General features: G+C 41.0%; 1 protein-coding gene across 2 annotated transcripts in view; it reads right to left on the bottom strand.

The window, feature by feature from the left end:
- SLCO5A1 (solute carrier organic anion transporter family member 5A1) overlaps nt 1–19,562 on the bottom strand; it is a 167,261-nt gene that overhangs the window by 89,156 nt on the left and 58,543 nt on the right. For both annotated transcript variants that reach the window (XM_075550657.1, XM_075550658.1), the window contains exons 2-3: nt 13,569–13,701; nt 7,523–7,740 (exon numbers count right to left, since the gene is read on the bottom strand). In XM_075550657.1, coding sequence (XP_075406772.1) covers nt 7,523–7,740; nt 13,569–13,701 — 351 coding nt within the window. The remainder of the gene's footprint in view (nt 1–7,522; nt 7,741–13,568; nt 13,702–19,562) is intronic.

Genomic DNA, 19,562 nt, shown 5'->3' with positions numbered 1-19,562 from the left:
ACTTGGAACCACTACACCACGAGGGCTCCAACAGTGGGAAGAGGAAATTAAATGTGTCCTTTTGAGAATCAGATTAAATAAAACACTACCCTGTCATTCCTCACTAGTAATAGGAATGAGATATTATAGAGAAAATCACTGTATCTATCGAAGAAAAAGATTAAGTACTCTTAATATAGTTCTAATTAAACATGATTCCAGTATCATCTATATCTTTTCAAGACATATACCAAAAAGAGCTTCAGTATTTGTTGTTTGTTGTTATCAGGCGCCTCCAGTCAGTTCTAACTCATGGGGATCCTATGTACAGCAGAACAAAACACTGTCCTGTCCATCCCAGCTTCATTCACATCATTCCTATGTTTGAGCCCTTTCTTGCAACCACTGTGTCAATCCATCTGGTTGAGGGTCTATTTTTTTCACTGAACCTGCATTTTACCAAACATGATGTCCTTCTCCAGGGACTTGTCCCTCTTGTTTATCTGTCAAAGTACATGAAATCGAATCCTACCCTCCTCTTTTCTAAGGAGCATTTAGGCTCTGCTTCCTCTAAAATAAGATTTGTTCAATCTCTGGCAGTACATGTAGATTCAATGTTCTTCACCCACACCATAATGCAAGGGCTTCAACTCTCCCTCAGTCCTGACTCATCATCCAGTTTCGCATGTACACAAGGCAACTCAAAGGACCATTCTGTAGGTCAGGAGCAACTTAGTCCTCAAAGTGGTATTTTTGTTTTTATAACACCCTGAAGAGACTTTCCCAGCAAATATGTCCAATGCAGTGTGACGCGTGATGTCTATACCGCTACTTCGATGGGCTCTGATTATGGAACTAAATAAAACCGAATCCTTGACAACTTCAGTATTGTCTCTGCTCATCATGATGTTGCTTACTGGTCCAAGTGTGAAGGTTTTCTTTATGTTGAGCTGTAATCCATACTGAAAGCATATCACGATCTGACATTTCATAATTATGATCATAGTTTTTAAGAATCTACTATTTTGTGCATTAAGGAAATGGTGTGGGGACTACATCTGACCTTCTCCAGCTTCACATGGGGGAAGGAGATCCAGTTCTTTCTCTGCCCAAGGATGAGGCAGAGGTCAGACATACCTCCACCTTCCATCCTCCTTTATCCTATTCTGACACCTGCAATCTCCCCCATGACTTTCTATTTCTCTGCTGGGTTTTATAATCCATTGCAATGCCACATACAACTCACTGATGATACAATTACAGGATGGTGGTAGTTACATAATTTCATGTCAACTTGATAAATAAATGCAAGGGTGGAGTCTAGCCTGTCAATCAGGTCACAGGCTACTGATACCTCCTTGTGAGCATAGCATTTTCATGAGGATTCTGGGAACTTCCTTTCTCTCTCCTTCACTTTTCTGCTGGTGAGCCAGTCATTTGGGGAGCTGCCTAAGACCTGCCAGACCCCTGGAGATGTGTCCACCACCATTGGATCCACAAGACTTTGCACCCACCAGCCAGTGATCTTTCTGCATTCTACATCATTGCATGTATCTCTATGAGTTTGAAGAGGGACTTGCACACTTATGGACTTGTTCTGGTCTGGGCTGGGATGTTTGCCCAATATATAATTACCTCTTGATATAAAGCTCTCTCTTACACAATATGAGGGCCTCTGGATTTGTTTCTCTTGTCAACCTGGCCTAACACAAAGGTTGATGAGGGAAGTTAAAAAGTCACAAGTCAAGAACAAACACCATTAGGACACAGTTCTTTTATCCTCTCCTCAGCAGGCACTTTACTCTAGTCCTCAACCTCTCAGCCCTGTGGCCCCTTGGTATCTGCCCTGCTCAGGCAAGCATTACAATCTAATTTAGTACAAATAGATGCCCAAAGAGTACCCCATTTTGCAGGTCAACCTTCTTCTGGAAAACATTCAGCTTTACTCATTCTTGTGGTCTCAGTGCAGTGGCCTCTGATGCCTCTTCTGTCACTGTCACTACACCCAGAGATTTCACACACTCTCCCCGGTGGCTCTTCTTTCTTGATGCTCTATTCTGCTCACGAGATGGCTCGCTTTGCACTCAGTGGAATGGTCTCTACACCTTATTTGCATCCTCTCACTGTGTGGGAGTTTTGAAGACTATGTATGGATAGAAGAGCCATACTAAGGAATCCTACTTCACGGCATGCATTCATGACTAACACATGGCAGCAATGACTGCTCAGGTGCTGCGCCAAGATTCTCAATGGGCTGGCAATTATGTAATGATATAACTTGGCACTTGTGTAATAATGTGATTCAACAGTTATGCAATAATTTGACAGTTATGGTATTTGGCAGTTATGAAATAATGTAGTCTTTCTCCTTTTCATCATCTCACCAGGTCATCCTACCTTTTAACAGAATGGTAATTTCTGCACAGGATTCTGGTCTTTGGAGCCTAACCAGGTTAAGTGAGAAAAGTGTGCAGTTTTTCATAGGGCTTTAGGCCATCCATATCAATTGATATTGGGTCAATTCCTGGAGCCTGGGTGTAGATTCAGTGCATTGAAACTGATTCCTGGACAGTCTTCCTCTTTTTCATTACCGTTACATTTTACCAAGCATGATATCCTTTTCCCGGGCTGTAAATTGTTACTTCTAAAGAGCATTCTCGTGCAGCTTGGAATTCTTCCCTCAATATCATTGGCTCTTGATCCTGAACTGGCGGAGTATCAGCCAATCACTTTGGATGCAATGATTTCATGTCTTCTTTGCTTGCTTCTGGCAGCACACAAAAGTTGGTATTTTAACTCCAGGTCTTTGCACATTGAATTATAATAAGGTCTTTTCAAGATGCCTTTTGGCATCTCTACTGAGTGCTTTTCCTCCATCATTGCTTCTATTCAATGTAACTACTGTACATTCAAAAGCAGTCTTTCCTGACATCCATTTTGATCTTTTCTTTCTATCCTGTCTTTTTAATGAAAAAATTTTAAGGCATTTTGTCCTTAGTGGCTTTCCACAACCTACTTGGTCTTCTGTAAATTGTGTTCAGTGAATGAAATCTATTCCTGAGACGGTCTCTAAATTTAGGTGGAATGTATGCAAAGTTGTACTTTGGTTCTTGTGGACCTATTTTCATATTCGTCAGCTTCAACTTTCAATTCATATGAGCAATTGGTGATCTGTTCCACAGCCAGCCACTGATTTCTGACTGATGATACTGACTTTGTCCATCATATCTTTCCACAGATGCAGTCAATTTGTTTCCTGTGCTTTCCACTTGACAAGATCCACATATGTGCGTAGTGTAGTGTCAGTGACCCTATGCACAACAGAACAAAACACTTCACAGTCCTCACCATCCTCATAACTGTCATATTTGAGCTAATTAATTTTTTCAGCCACTCTGTGAATCCATCTCCTTGTGAATCCAATTCCTCTTTTTGGCTGACCTGCCACTTCACTAAGCTTAATACCCTTTTCCAGAGATAGAAAGGACATCCAAAGTATGTGAAAAAAAAGTCTCACCATCCTTGCTTCTAAAGCAGTATTGCTTTCTAAAAGAAGGAATTTCAACGCTATGTTCTGGATGTAATTAGAGAGTCTAGGATAAAGTGAGTCAGTGATAAAGTGAGCCTGTTCTCAGTCCTAATCCGGGGTTTGGCCACAGAAGTAGGACCCGTCACCATCATTAAATCATAGGGCAAAAAGCCTGAGACTTTATCAGAAATAGATAACACAACCCAACTAGAAACAGATCATACAAACTAACTATCACTGTCCCCAAATCACCTCTTCCTCCTTTTGTAATACACTAAGCCACCTAACTGAACACAGAAAAGTGAGAACCCCCTAGCAGAACAAAAAGGTAATCCAATCATTTTGAAAAGCACTTCTTCTAAAATCTGTGGAGCCTTTCCTCAATTTTGAACTTGCAGGTCTAAATGTGGATTCCTCCAGAGAAGCAGGATCTGAGACAAGGATTCAAGGTCAAGTAGTTCATTTGGGAAGTGCTATGTGGGACTACTGGGCCTGGTGCATGGGAAGAGATAACAACCAACAAAAGACGTTAGAGGCCAGGAATCTGGCACAGGTAGCAGTCACTGGTTACGGCTCCTGGGATAGAGACGGGACTAAAACCAGGTACCATGGAGTATACCCCGCCTCGTGGGGATGCCTGGGGTGTCACACTGAAACTGCTCCAGAGGGTTTTCAAAGACTGAGCTTTCAGAAGTAATTGGTTAGATCTTTCCTGCAAGGTGTCTGTAGGTGGAATGAGATAACAAACTTTCCAGTTAACGGTCACCCTAACTCATGTGCACAACTCAGAAAGTCTGAAGTGAAGGCCCCAAACAAGCAAGCAAGCAAGCACGCCACGGTCGTCAAGTTTCCAAATGAGAACAACTGCCTTGGTTGAGTGACCTCCTTCAAAGGATTCTTGGCTGTGATCTTCATGGAAGCAGATCACTTCCTCCCATGGTGACACTGGCTGGGTTGACCCCTCAATTTTTAGGTTTATGGTCAAGTGCAAACCTTTTGCACCACTCACCGCCAAAGGAGAGCTCAGAGTATTGGTCCTTTAGCACTTGATGCCCTCGTCAAGCTGGAGCCAACACCTTTCCACGGCTTCGAGAAAGCAGGCGGCAAAAATGCATGCACTAGCAATTTGCAAGCCTCCAACATGGAAGCAAAAGACTCTAGAGCAGTGGTTCCCACCCTTCCTAATGCCACGACCCTCTAATCCAGTTCCTCATGGCATCCTTGAAAACATAAACTCTTTTCTGATCAGCCCTTGATGATCTGATTGGTGTTTGATTTCAATCTCTGCCTTTTCTCTGCTACACAAGGGAGCATACATTTTGCATTTGAGTCATCTCCTAAGCTATAAAATATACCATTTTATCTTACCTGTGTCTTTACCTCTCACCTCAAATCTACTTTATATTTTTCATAAATTAAAAGTTTAAATCTATTCTTGGGTTTTACATTCTTTAACATGAACCTTGCTCTCAGGTGAGTTGTGGGAACAATCTCCCCTCTGGTATGACTACTCATCATAGTGGCCCACATGGTCCATGAAAGATGATGAGCTGGAAATGGACAGACACAAAGTAGATCGATGTTCTGAGGGCTAAGGTGGAGAGAGACTTGGAAATCATTCCCTAAAGATTGCAGAGTTACAGTTTTTGTTTAGGATAGTGAAAAGAACTAAATAGTGGTAAAGGATGTATAACTTGGTAAATGTAATTGATGCTACTGAATTATACACTTAAATACAAAAGTAAAATGACCAATTACACACACACACACACACACACACACACACACAGATATACAGTCTAAGGGGTACCCCCCAAAAGCAGGAAAAATTCCACTGGGCAGAGATTTTATAGTACTCATTTTCCCCCCAGCTAGGTGAGCATCAAGCAACTTGCTCTGAGCTAGTACACCCAGTGGCATCACCTGGGAAGGTTCTCTCTGGTCACAGTGAATTTTTTTTTTTTTTTGTAAAAACAACTTCCCTCAAACCTTTGTTTTTTGTGTGATGGCTGATTTAAGAGAACAGTGTGTGGTTGTGAAACTTTGTTTCGTGGTCAGGTGAAATGACGCATGAACGGTGGAGCTACGGGAAAAACTCAAGTGTACGAGTGGTTTGAGCTATGACAAAAACTCAAGTGTACGAGTGGCTTTTCTGTTTCAAAACAGGTGAAATGTTGATTGATGACAAACTTGATTCTGGACCTATGTCAAATTCCCTAAGGAACAAAAATGTTGACACGTAGTACATTTGGAGTTCATTCCACTGGGTCAGACTATTAATCAAACTTTCTAGTTAGAGATTGCATAACAGTATGTGACCCAAAAAAGCCTGACATGTGGCAGAAAGGGAACTGATTTTGCGACCATGACAATTCATCTGCTCACACAGCCACCTCAGTGAGCCAGTTTTTGGCAAAAACAGCATGCCTCTCTTACCCATACACCTTACTCACCTGACCTCACTCTGTGTGGCTTCTTTTTGTTTTCACGAGTGAAGACGGTCATGAAAGGACAACAATTTGATGACAGAAGAGGTGAAGCAAAAAACAAGGGTGGTGCTGTCAGCCATTCAAACAGATGAGTTTGAAAAATGTTTCCAAGAATGGAATCACAGATTCCACAAAGGTATTAAGTGTAATGAAGAGCACTTTGAAGGTGATAAGATTGCTTTGTAAAAAAATTTAAATATATAGCTTTAAAAAATTCCAATTTTTAGGGATAGCCGTGTGTGTGTGTGTGTGTGTGTAACTTTTACCATAATAAAATTAGTTAATCAAAAGAAAGATGGGCTGGACCACACAGAAAGAGCTCAGACTCTGCGGGCCCACAGAAGTCTTCATGCTATTGGAGGGTAAAAAAAAAATTTGAAAGTCCACATAATCATAAAATAATTGGAGGTAGATGAAGAAGCCAAGCCTAAGCACAACTCTAAAGAACCATTTTCAATGAAATGTCATCTCACGAGCTTTGAACAAATATTATTTTGCTTTGTTTGTTTTGAATAATCCAATCTAAAATAGTTCTTAAGTCATAGGAGGAGGTTCATGACATATTATTAGTAACCTAGCTCTAAGTCTTGGCTGGGTATATAGTCAAAGAGAGATTATAATATGCCCAAGCAAATTTTACCTAAAATAACCCTGACTTGGTCTACATTATGCTTCAGAGAACATATGAAAATCAGCCCTGGGAATGCAATAAACAGGACTGAAGTTAATGGAAATGTAGTACTTATTATAGGTTTCTTGGATTAAAGAGATTCATTACTATTCAGATATCATATTTGACAGTATACAAAAATACCTGATTAAGAGTCATTTAACATTTGATATTGTCCAATCTAGTTTTAATAGAATCTTTATTATTTAGACAGAAATGAAAATGAAACAATTGGGCAATCACAACTTTCTTAGTGCTTTATATTGAGTGTAAGAGGCCCAGCATTGGCTACCCTCCTCTCCTGGCCACCAGCAAGCATTCAGTAGATGCAATGTTGAATAAGCCTCCTTTCCAGAGGACGGTTTACAGTTAGATAAGACCGGATCACACTGCTCCCTCAAACAAACTATCTGTGATACAGCACAATGACTATTTAAAACTAGACATCTCTAACTACCATATAGATATAAGCATCTGCATCTTTCTGCTCTAAATCAGTGTTTCTCAGACTATTTGTGATTAAGGAGGAATGTTTTCATTATCATTTTAAAATTATAAATGATATAAAATCATAAATGGTTTACAGTCTGTTAGGGACTGATACTTGTGCAGTATGCATTCAAGATCATGCAATTTTTGTAAAGAACCTATGAAATATGAGCCAAATGTACTGTTCTTATTATTATATAAAACAGACATAAAATAACTCTGAAATTTCTGGGAAATCTCTCCACAGGTATTCTTCCTTTCAGTACTTATCGCCGAACCACCTGTAACAGTTGGTGGTGGCGCTGATCAGGGAGACACACACACACACACACACACACACACACACGGATTAAAGATCGACTTTACCTTTGACATTCTTTCCAAATCCTATAGAGGAAACTTTTTTGTCTGCTTGTTCAATATTGCTTGGCTTCTCCTTCAGGATGTCATCATCGCTAGCCACGCCGTCAGAGTGCTTTTTCTTTTTCTTTTTCTTCTGCCGAGGCGGAAGCTTTTGTGGAAAAGTAAACATTGGGAATATCACGAGAAACATTGCAACGGCACAAAGGAGGAATCCGCTCCACCTGGAAAATGGGGACATGTGAACGGCACTTACGGCTTGATACTGCCTGGGCAAGCCAACGAGCAAAGCAGAGTTTTTGCAGTGACGACATTCGCCAGTGACCAACAAAAGCACACATCTTACCTTTCACCGTAAAGCGGTACAAAGTTGGGCAAGCTAAGAAAATGAAGGGTCTCTTTCTTCCTGTGGCGCAAATGAGAGAGCTATCTAATCATCACGCTAGCACGATGACAGATAAATATTGTAACCAGCAGCCTGATTAGAATTTCACTCCAAGTACTTGTGAGCTCTTACATGTTAGTTCAAGCCTGATACATGTGTGTTGTATGGTTGAACTGTGTCTTCCAAAAATATGTGTTGAAATCCTAACCCCTACACCCAAGGTTAAGGAGCCCTAGCGGTGTCGTGAGTGACCCAGCGGACTGGGGATCACGAGGTCTGGGGCTGAAACCCACCAGTCGGTCCTTGAGAGAAGATGAGGCCGTCTGAAGCCAGCCTTAGAAACCGAGGCAGCTGTTCCACTGTGTCCTCTCAGAGTAACGCAATGCGACACACACATCTTTCACAAAGATGCCAAGGAGGAACAACGGAGAGCACCTCCTAACCCTGGTGATCTCTGATTTTCACAAAGACGGGTACCGTGCAAGGATTTCCTGAGGAAGACCTCGGGCCAGCAGTAGAGAAAACTCAACACAGCAGTGCCCAGATTTAGACTTTTAACCTCCAAACATGTGAGGAAGCTCATTTCTATTCTTTAAAGTCACCCTCAGCTAGCCGTTGTTTTATAGGAGCACTCAGAAATGGTGACAGTGCATTTCAGAAGAAATCACTAAATCTTATCTTAATCAACAAAACTCACACAGACTCTGTAACAAACCTCCTGAACCAGTATTAGAGACTTCCTTTTAGAGGAACACCTTCATGGCCTGTGCAGTGTGTATTTAAAAGTGCTGAGAATATTTTGCGTCAGACACTTAAGAATGCATTGACATGGTGATCACAGTACTTAACCCAACCATGGCACCCTGGTGGCGTTGTGGTTTTGTGTTGGGCTGTTAACCACAAGCTCGGCAGTTGGAAACCACCAGCCAGCTCTGAGGGAGAAAGATGTGACTCGCTCCTGTAAAGCATGTGGTCTCAGAAACTCACGGGGCCAGTGCTGCCCTATCCTCCAGGGTCAGGATGAGTCAACATTGACTCAATGGCAGTGAGTTTTCGGAGTTCTTAACCAACCTTGAGCACCACCGAAGGCCTCTGGACTTGAACCTTGTCTTCAAGAATTTATCTTCTAGTGGAAAAAATTTTAAAACTATCTTCAGGAATTCAAGAATGTAAATAAGTGTTAATTCATATAGCACAGACTATGAATTTTACAAAACTTCAGAGAAGGGAGATTTTTGTGTCCCAGAAAGTTTCTTAGCACAGGTGGGACGTGGAGCTGTAGAAAACTGAGATTCTGCCTTTGACTCCATCTAAAGCCGTCATGCTGCAGAGAGCTATGGAGTGAAAACAGAATAGATCTCAAATCCTAGTCTTGCATGAAAGTCATGTGTAGGGCTTTGGGTTTCTTGCCTGAATACTTCCCCACAGAATAATTCTTCAGTTCCCTTTCAATTCACTCCTAGCAAATACAGGTTCCTGGTTGACCTAATAGGGTTACCACACTCCAACTAGGATTCTTCTTGAAATCCTGCCCTTAAAGCTTCAAAGTTAATAAATGTACAGACTTCATTCTCTGTTCCCCATCAGACGTAATTGGAATGTAATCAATATTTCAAGCACTAACGTCGAATTCAACCCTAAAGAAGAGAGATCCTTTACAAAGTGAGAATTCATGCAAAAATAAAAGCGTTCCCACTCAAGTGCTGTTCTCAGCCACAAAAAGGCCCGGTTCAGTTGAGAGAATTGTTCCTCAGGCCAGTTATTAATAATCATGTGCACCATTTTCCAAGATATTGAAGTTCTATGAAACAGAGCTTTTAAGGTAATTTTTTTACAATGTATTCTGCTAAGTGCAGACTTCTAGCAATCTCAGTTCTTCAGAATAAAATCACAAACCCAGTGCCTGACACAGATTAGGTACTCAATAAATTTGATGAATAAATGAGGAGAATTAGGTAAATTTTTTAAACTGAAAAAGAAAGGGGAAAACGGAATCTGTCCTCAGGGAACACCTTTTCCAGAACATCTGCGCCCTTTAACACTTGCCACATTCCTGAGGCCCTGGTCATCTACTGCTCTTGAATCTCTTTCTAAAGACTCTGCTTTCACGTCCTCCGAACCCCCATCAGGCCCCTAGACTGACATGGCTCTCTCCAAAACGGTGCAGGAAGTGCAGCATAAGACATGCCTGGATGCCTATCGTCTCTGAACCACTTACTCCAAGCATACCACTCACTCACTGCCACCGAGTCAATGTCCACTCCTAATGACCCTACAGGACAGGACAGAATTGCCGCTGTGGGTTTCTGAGACTACAACTCGGTATAAGAGTCAAAAGTGAGAGTAAATGACACAAGAAGGGGAAGAATATGGCAACTTTGCAAAAATATTATCCAAGTCTATGGTTTGGAGTAATTCTGAAGCCGAGAAAACAGGCCTACACCCTTCACCTGTCTCCCGTAGCATCACAAGACAAAATGACGGTGACTAAAAAGGACGCTGAGAAAAGGCAAGTGAGACAAGCAAGTGTACAGTGTAGGATCGGGGAAAGGCACATCAGTAATAGCAAACACTGAAAAATGAGAGTACTTACATCCCTTTTATGAAGCAGTACTCTCAGACCGCTCACTAAGAAGGGTCAGGTAAGCTTACTGTCTAAGAGTGAGGCCCTGAAGTCAACGCTGGTGATGCTGTTGGGTAAGAATTAAACTGCTATCCAAAGGGTTGGCTGTTCAAATCCACTATTGTCCTGCAGGAGAGAAAGGAGGTTATCTGCTCCCATAAAGAATTACAGCCTCGGAAACCGTCTGTAGGGTCACTCTGAATGGGAATCAGTTCATTAGTAGTGGTTTACGAACTCCGTGAGGCTTTAGGCAAGCTATACAACTCTCAAAGCATTAATTTCCCCACTGTCACAATGGGCATAATATTAATCACTACACATACAGTGCATGCGTCCGTTCCGTTTAAGTAGGGTTGAAATGAATCAGAACCAACTTGGTGACATCTAACGATAACAATACGTTTGCTCTAAGGTACGGGGGATATTTTTAAAGCTCTTAGGAAGCAGCCAATTAGTACTAATGAACAAACAAATGATTCCTTCCTTCCTCACTCTTTCAACATATACACATGTGGCGGTTGGATTTGAGACAACTTACACATGCATAAAACTGTGGAGTCCCCCGATCAATCAGATTACAGCCTGATGGAGGCCTCCTTGGGATTGTGGCCTTTTTGATAAGAGAGACAGTGGGAACTTCTCACCTCTCTCTGCTTCTTCATCCTCTCTCTTTGCTAGGACTCTGTGTTTGCCTTCAGGGGACTCGACTTGCTGGGGACTCTGTGTTGGCCTTGTAGGCTGCTTACCCTGGGAATCTATGTGGGAGCTATCAGTGCCTTGCCAAAACGCTGCACCCACCAGCCTGGGTTCTCCGTGCATCTGTGTCTCCTTTCTGTCTTGGCCTTTGACTATGTGAGGCTGAAGAGGGATCTCACTAGCATCAGACCATGGCCTTGAGTTGAACTGGGATGGATGGATACTTGATATTAAGTGACTTCTTGTTATAAAGATCCTTCTTATGCATATATGAGTGTCACTGGTTTTGTTTCTCTAGACAACCCAGCCCAACACAACATAAAATCAATAACTACTGCTGGACATTGTATAAAATAAGATGATCTCAAATAATCATGTCACTGTTTGGGGGGGAAGAAGTTTATCAGAAACAGTGCTCCTCAATTTTTAAACAGATTCCTACTTATATTTCTATATCATCAACCTCTGTCATTTGTAGGAAAATTACTTGTGTACTAATTTAAACATACTTTGAAGTGGGAACTATTTAGAGCTCCACAGATAGAAATGCATGCATTCCTCATAGCAATCTTATGGAAGTTTTGTTTTAATTTGAGAAAAAGAGGAGTGATTTCCTCTAATCGCAGAGACTATGATCCCCGGGTCTGCATCCCTAATCATTCCATTTTGCTCTCAGTTGGACTGCTGTCAACTATAAAACCTTTAAAGACAATATAATGACTTGTAACATGAAGGCTCCTCCCTCTGTCGTCTCCTTGTCCTTGAGATGGCCCTCCTGGCATTTCTCCCTCACTTAAGATGTTCTCTGATTTCCATGCTCTTCCCATGGACCTTTATACAGGACACATGTTCTTAGGCTTATTTTAATAAACTTGTGTTATGACAGTAAAATCATTATTATTCTGGTTTAATTCGGAACTGGAAAGAAAACAGCAAAAACCAAAATTTCACAATTAGACAAGAATTTAAGACTCCTGTGTAACTATAACTACTCTATAACTCTGACAGGGGACCTTCCTCCCTGCTAATTTGAAAGTTCTACCAGGCTAGTCTTTCGTAGCTCTTAGCACTGCTATCTTCCCAGGGCATGTTTATGAAAATGAGAAGTGAACAATCAATTTAACTAATAAAATTAATGTTAAACGTAATTCACATCAACTTAGAGAAATCAGGCTGATATCTTACAATGAAATGCAGAGAGAATCCAAGTGCTCTATGAAACTTAAAAAGTCAGTACTTGACATATAATGTTCAATATGAAGTATTCTTTGTCATAAGATGTAATTTTTCTTATCAGTGTGTAACCATGTGAAAGGAAGTCAACACTTTTACTTTCAGTCCGTGCTTGCAACCAGAAAGAAACTAATGTATGTTCTCATTGAGAATTGTAAAAAACTCCACCACTTCCCTGATTATCCTGATAAATAATGCACCCTAATCATTACTTACTTTGTAGGACAATTAAAGTCAAAAGAGAGAATAAACAAGTGAATCCACAGCACAGGTGGGGAAATAAAATACTACCATTAAAAGTGATTTCCCAAGAAAACAACTATAAAAAGGCTGGGCTAAAATTCTGGGCAGCAAGGGAATGTGCACAAAACAGAAATCCAAATATAATAAAGAATTGGGCAGGAAATATTTTTAAAGGCACAGAGAAAATAATGAAATGTATGATTAAAGTAAAGTACCCACATACTAAAGAACATCCCAACTCTAAAGATTACAAATTAAATAAATAAATAAAAGATGATAAATTAAAGCGATTTATTAAATCTTTTGTAAGTTTCTTATCGCTGCTGTAACAAATTACCACACACACAAGTAGCTTAAAACAATGCAAGCTTATTATTTTATAGACCTAGTGGCCAGAAGACTAAAATAGGCTATAGGTCAGCCTCTCTTCTGGTGCTCTAAGGAAGAATTCCTTTCCTTGCCCTTCTAAATTCTGGAGTCTACCTGCACTCTTTGACTCGGAGCCTCTTCCTTCATCTAACAGCAGGTCACTGCAGTTTCTGTGCCCTTCACCACAGCCCCTTTTGACGCTCCTGCTCCTTCTTGCCTTGTGATTCCACTGGGTCCACCTGGGTGATCGAGGACAACCTCCCTAACTCAAAATCCTGAGTCACTTTGGCAAAGTCCCTTTTGTCATTTAAGGTAAGATTCAGAGATCCTGAGGATTTGATGTAGATGTATTTAAGAGTTATTATTCTGTCTACTACACTCTTCTCAATTATTCTTAACTGTTTTTCATTTCCTCACTTGGTAAATTTTATTGCAATTACTACAGTACTATAAGTCTATGATAAGTAATAAGTGGCATGAAAAGTATTAAAAAGAATTCTTACCAGTTTCCAATGAAACGAGGGTCATTCTGGTCAATGTGAACAGGACTGCTGGGGTCAACATAAAAGCCAATAAGAAGTCCACCTAGTAAATATCCCACTGCAGGACCAAGTGCTCCCATGACATACATGATGGCTAGAAAGAAAGGAGGGACAATATGATGTACAGCAATGTTTTAAGTCTCATTAGCTCTCTAACTTCACTCTCATGTCATAGATATGGCACAGCTAAATCCAAGTAACAACTTACAAGTAACAGTGGGGAACTTGAAGGTTCCCACGTTAACCTTTGAGTTTCAAACTTTGCCACTCCTTCAACTATAAGCTGTTATCCTCATGGGGCATCAGAATCATTTTCACTTTTTATTGCTTTTGTTTTGTTTCTTAATATAAATGTTCAGTCTATAACCAAGACTTGCTAAATTCTAATTGATGAAAGTAAATTAGAGACCCATGTTAGTGAATGAGGAACCCACTACATAACCAAGAGAAGGTGAAAGGGAAGTTCTAACTAAGAAAATAGAGTAGATATCATTTGTCCTAGTTGGAAGATCACAGAACCAGATTCAGTTGAACTGGCAAAGCTGCTTGCATTGCCTTCAAATCAATATATTTTCAAACCACCAATTTAAAATCAAAGCTCTTGCAATACATTTTATTTATTGTTAATTGAGGAATCCAACACAGACAACTGATCTTCAATAAAGGAGGGAATAAACATTAAATGGGAAAAAGATCAGCTTTTTAAAAAAATGGTACTGGCAAAATCAGATCTCCATTTGTGGAAAAACAAAATAGGACTCAACCTACAAACAAAAATGAACTCAAGATGAACCAAAGCCCTAAACGTAATTCCCAGAGCCATAAAGACCATCAATGAGAAAACAAGGAAAACTTTAGGGGCCCTATTGTAGGGAACAGGCCACTAGCAAATATAATAAGGGAAGTACACAGAGTACAAGAAAATGATCACAGGGACCTAGTAAAAAAAAAACACATGCATTAAAAGAGTTAATCGAAAGAATAAAAAGGGAACCCATAGAGAGGGACCCATTAGACAAAGAACGAATCTCTAAAATCTATACATAACTGTATCACCTCAATAAGAAAATGATGAACAATCCAGTTCAAAAGTGGGCAAAGGCAAGACATGAATAAAATCTACTGGCAGGAAGCAGGGTCTGAGGGGCCGGCCCCAATTCCAACTATGTGGACAGCCTGCCCTCCAACCAAAAGAATTCACTTCAGAGGATAACACTGAAGTTACAGTTCAGAAATAGGGGTGCATCTGATTAGGGCACACAGGAGCAAATGAAGAGGGAAGGAGAGAGAATGGAACATATCCTGGCCCACCAAGCCCTGAGGACAATATTTCTGTTCAGAGCAGCCAATACACAGAAGGACCATAGGGCCGGCCCCACCACGAAACTCAACATCCCTCACTGACCCTTAGTGCTCTGAGGAACGACACTGGAGGCACAGTGTGGGAACTATGCCAAATCTGACCACCTACACCAGGGTGAAAAACTAAGGGCGTGTAACAGAGCAGCAAGAGGAGCAAAGCAATTAAGTGCCTGGGGAGCACCAAAAACAGACTTTGGGGCCAGGGCGTAGCACCCAATCAGATTTGACTGGCAAACACTGCTAAAGGTCAACAAATAGACCTGGAAATATTTATAGGTTTTCCTTTTATGGTTGTTGATGCTGTTTTGGTTTGGGGTTTTGTTGTTGTTGTTGTGTTCTTTTGCTTTGTATTTCTTTTGTGCTTATTATTTTCTCTACATGTCTATCTAGATAAGATAGGTAAGCTGAACAATCCAGAGGAGAATACAATGGGTCGACAGTTCTGAAAGGACACAGGAGAGAGGGAGACAGGGGTAAGGAAAGGGATGTTAACCAACCCAGGGACAAGGGAATAACAAGTGATCTAAAATCGATAATGAGGAGGGCATATGATGCCTGGTGAGGCTTGATCAAAGTCAGTGTAGCTGAGAGGAATTACTGAAACCCGCTAGAAGGCTCAATCTGATAGTGGGACAAAAGGAAAGTAAAAGGAAATAGAGAAAGAACAATGAGGCAAAGGCTATTTATAAAGGGCTAAATACAGGTTATGTACATATTTAAATATATTTATCTATAACAGTAGTAAAATACATCAATATACAAATATTTATATGCTAAGTATTAAGGAAGCAGATGGACATTGGGCCTCTACTCAAGCACTCCGTCAATGCAACATGGGTGCATGAGCAAATGTGGTGAAGAAAGCTAATGGTGCCCTGCTATCAAAAAATATAGCATCTGGGGTCTTAAAGGCTTGAAGATAAACAAGTGGCCATCTAGCTGAGAAGCAACAAAGCCCACATGGAAGAAGTACACCAACCTGTGTGATCATGAGCCATCGATGGGATCAGGTAGCAAGTATCAAAGACCCAGAACAAAAAATCATATTAATGTGAATGAGGGGGAGTGAGGAGTGGCGACCCAAAGACCATCTGTAAACAATTGGAATTACACTTACAAAAGGACCACAAGGAGGAGACGAGCCAGTCAGGTGCAGTAAACCACCAATGAAACATACAACCTTCTTCTAGTTCTTTAATGCTTTCACCGCCCATTGTCATTACCCCTATTCTACCTTACAAATCTGGCTAGATCATAGAGTATACACTGGTACAGATAAAAGCTGGAAACAGGGAATCCAGGACAGATAAATCCCTCAGTACCAATATTGAGAGTAGCGATACCAGAGGGTAAGGGAAAGATATGGGGAGAAAGGAGGAACCGATCACAATGATCTACATATAACCCCCTCCCTGGGGGGGGGGACAGTCAACAGAAAAGTGGGTGCAGGGAGACATCGGTCAGGGAAAAACATGAAAAAATAATTTATAAATTATCAAGAGTTCGGGAGGGAGGGATAAAAATGAGGAGCTGATACCAAGGGCTCAAACAGAAAGAAAAGGTTTTGAAAATGATGATGGCAACAAATATACAAATGTGCATGACTATGGATTAATGTATGGATTGTGATAAGAGTTGTAGAGGTAGGAAAGCACCCACCACAAAAAGTATAGAATGACATCACAGAGTCTGCAGATGGAAATAATAACCGTGAATATCAATGGCCTGAACTCAGACATTAAAAGGCTGAGGGTAGCAGAGTGGCTTAGACAACATACCCCATCAATCTGCTGCCTACAGGAGACACATCTCAAGACTACAGACAAAAATGGGCTGATAATCAAAGGCTGGAGAAAAACATACCAAGCAAACAGCAATTCAAAAGAAGTAGGGGTTGCAATTCTAATGTTGGATAAAATTGACCTCAAAGTGCAAACCATAAAAAGAGATAAGGAGGGATACTACATAATGCTCAGAGTATGGTAGACAAAGGACCACTAAGCATTTTAAATACATATTCCCCGAATGAGGGGCCCACTGAATACGTCAACCAAACACTCCAAAAGAAGAAAAAAGAAATCACAGCCTCAACGATTATAGTAGGTGACTTCAATACACTGCTCTCTGAAAAATAGAGATAATGGGGAAAGAAATTAAACAAGGAGACTACAGATCTAAACACTACAATTAGACAATTTGACCCGATAAATATTTACAGAGCTTTTCATCCAAATACAAAAAAAATTCACCTTCTTTTCTAGTCCACATGGCACATATTCAAAGATAGACCACATTCTGGAGCATAAATCCAATCTACATAAATTTAAACACATTGATATCATGCAGACCTCTATATCTGACTACTGAGCAATAAGGCTAGAAATCAACAAAAGGAAGATGCAGAAAACAAAGGCAAACAATTGGAGGATGAGTAACTCTCTGTTTTAAGAGGAGTGTGTACTGGCCCAGATCAGATATGAAATAAGGAAATTTCTAGAAACCAAAGAGAATGATAACACAATATACCAAAACTTATGGGACACAGCAACAGGCAGTATTCAGAGGAGGTTTCATACAGGAAAAAGAAAGAAAGACTTATAATTGATACACTGGCACAAACTTTACAGCAGCTAGAGCAGAGTCAACAAGACAATCCTACTAATATCAAAAGAAAAGAATTAATAAAAATCAGGGCTGAGATTCAGGAGAGGGAACATAAGAAAACTATGGGAAACATTAATGCTGCTAAAGTTGGTCCTTTGAAAGGATAAACAGAATCAACAGATCGCTAGCAAACCTAACCAAAGAAAGGATCACATTTTAATAGCAAGGATGAGGGATGAAAGAGGGAACATTCCACTGAGGCAAATTTTAAAAAATGGGGGGGGGGGGAGAGGGCAAAGAGTAAAAGCTACAATATACATACATCCCTGGGGTGAGGTCCAACAGCTATGGCAGGGCCAAGTTCAATCTAGGAATACAGATGGCAGCCAATCCAGGGATACAGATAGGAAAGAAAGAGGGAACACAATAAGGGGCCGGCCCCAATCCCAACTACTTGGACAGTCGCCCCCACACCCCACCCAAAGAATTTGCTTCAGATGACAGCACTGAAGCTACAGCTCAGGAAGAGGGACATGTCTGATTAGAGTACATGGGAACAAATGAAGGGGGAGGAAGAGAGAGTGGAGCACATCCTGGCCCACCAGGTCTTGAAGACGATACTCCTGCTCCAAGTAGCCAATGCACAGAGAGAACCATATGGCCGGCCCCACTATGAGACATGACATCCCTCACTGACCCACAGCCCTATGGGGACAACACTGGAGACACGGTGTGGGAATGGTGCCCAATCTGACCCTACCACACTGAGGCAAAACACTAATGGCGTGCAACAAAACAGCAAGGGGATCAGAGCATGGAAGTACCGAGGGAATACCAAAAATAGACTTTGGGGCCAGGGCTTGGCACCCCACCGGACTCAACCGGAAAACACACCTAAAATTCAACAAACAGACCTTGAACTATTTACAGGCTTTTCTCTTTCTTTGTCATTGTTTTTTGTTGTTCTTGTTTTGCTCTATCTTGTTTTTGTGCATATTATTATCTCTGCAGGTCTATCTAGATAAGATAGACGGGATAGACAACCCAGAGGAAAAGGCAATGGGACAGACGTTTCTGGGGGACATGAGAGAGGGAGAGGAGGGGGAAAGGAAGGGATGTCAACAAATCCAGGGAACAAGGGAACAAATGATCCAAAATCAGTACAGAGGAGAGTCTAAGAGGCCTAGAAGGGCTTGATCAAGGGCAATGTAACAGAGAGGAATTACTGAAACCCAAATGAAGGCTGAGCATGCTAGTGGGATAAGAGGAAAGTCAAAGGAAATAGAGGAAAGAACTAGGAGGCAAAAAGCATTTATGTAGGTCTCAATATAGTCATGTGCATATGGAAATATATTTATATATGATGATGGGGAAATAGATCTATGTGCATATATTTTTGGTTTAGTATTAAGATGGACATTGGCCTTCCACTCAAGTATTCCCTCAATGCAAGAATACTTTGTTCTATTAAACTGGCATTCCATGATGCTCATCTTCCCTACATGAATGCCGAAGACAAAATGGGTGCATAAGCAAATGTGGTGAAGAAAGCAGATGGTACCCAGCTATTAAAAGATAGAGCATCTGGGGTCTTAAAGGCTTAAAAATAAACAAGCAGCCATATAGGTGAGAAGCAACAAAGCCCACATGGAAGAAGCACATAAGCCTATGTAATCACAAGGTGTCGATGGGATCAGGTATTGGGCATCAAAGAACCAAAAAAATCATATCAATGTGAATGAGGGGGAATGCAGAGTGGATACTCAAAGCCCATTTGCAGGCAACTGGACACTCCCTTACAGAAGGGTCGCAGGGAAGAGATGAGCCAGTCAGGTTGCAGTGTAGCAGCAATGAAACATACAACTTTCCTCTAGTTCTTTAATGCTTCCTCCCCACCACTATCATGATCGCAATTCCACCTTATAAATCCGGCTACACCAGAGGATGTACACTGGCACAGATAGGAACTGGAAACACAGGGAATCCAGG

This window comes from Tenrec ecaudatus, chromosome 5 (genome assembly GCF_050624435.1).
Source record: "Tenrec ecaudatus isolate mTenEca1 chromosome 5, mTenEca1.hap1, whole genome shotgun sequence".
NCBI lineage: Eukaryota > Metazoa > Chordata > Mammalia > Afrosoricida > Tenrecidae > Tenrec > Tenrec ecaudatus.
The sequence above is the reverse complement of the archived record's forward strand: the minus strand, read 5'-3'. Positions and strand labels throughout refer to the sequence as shown.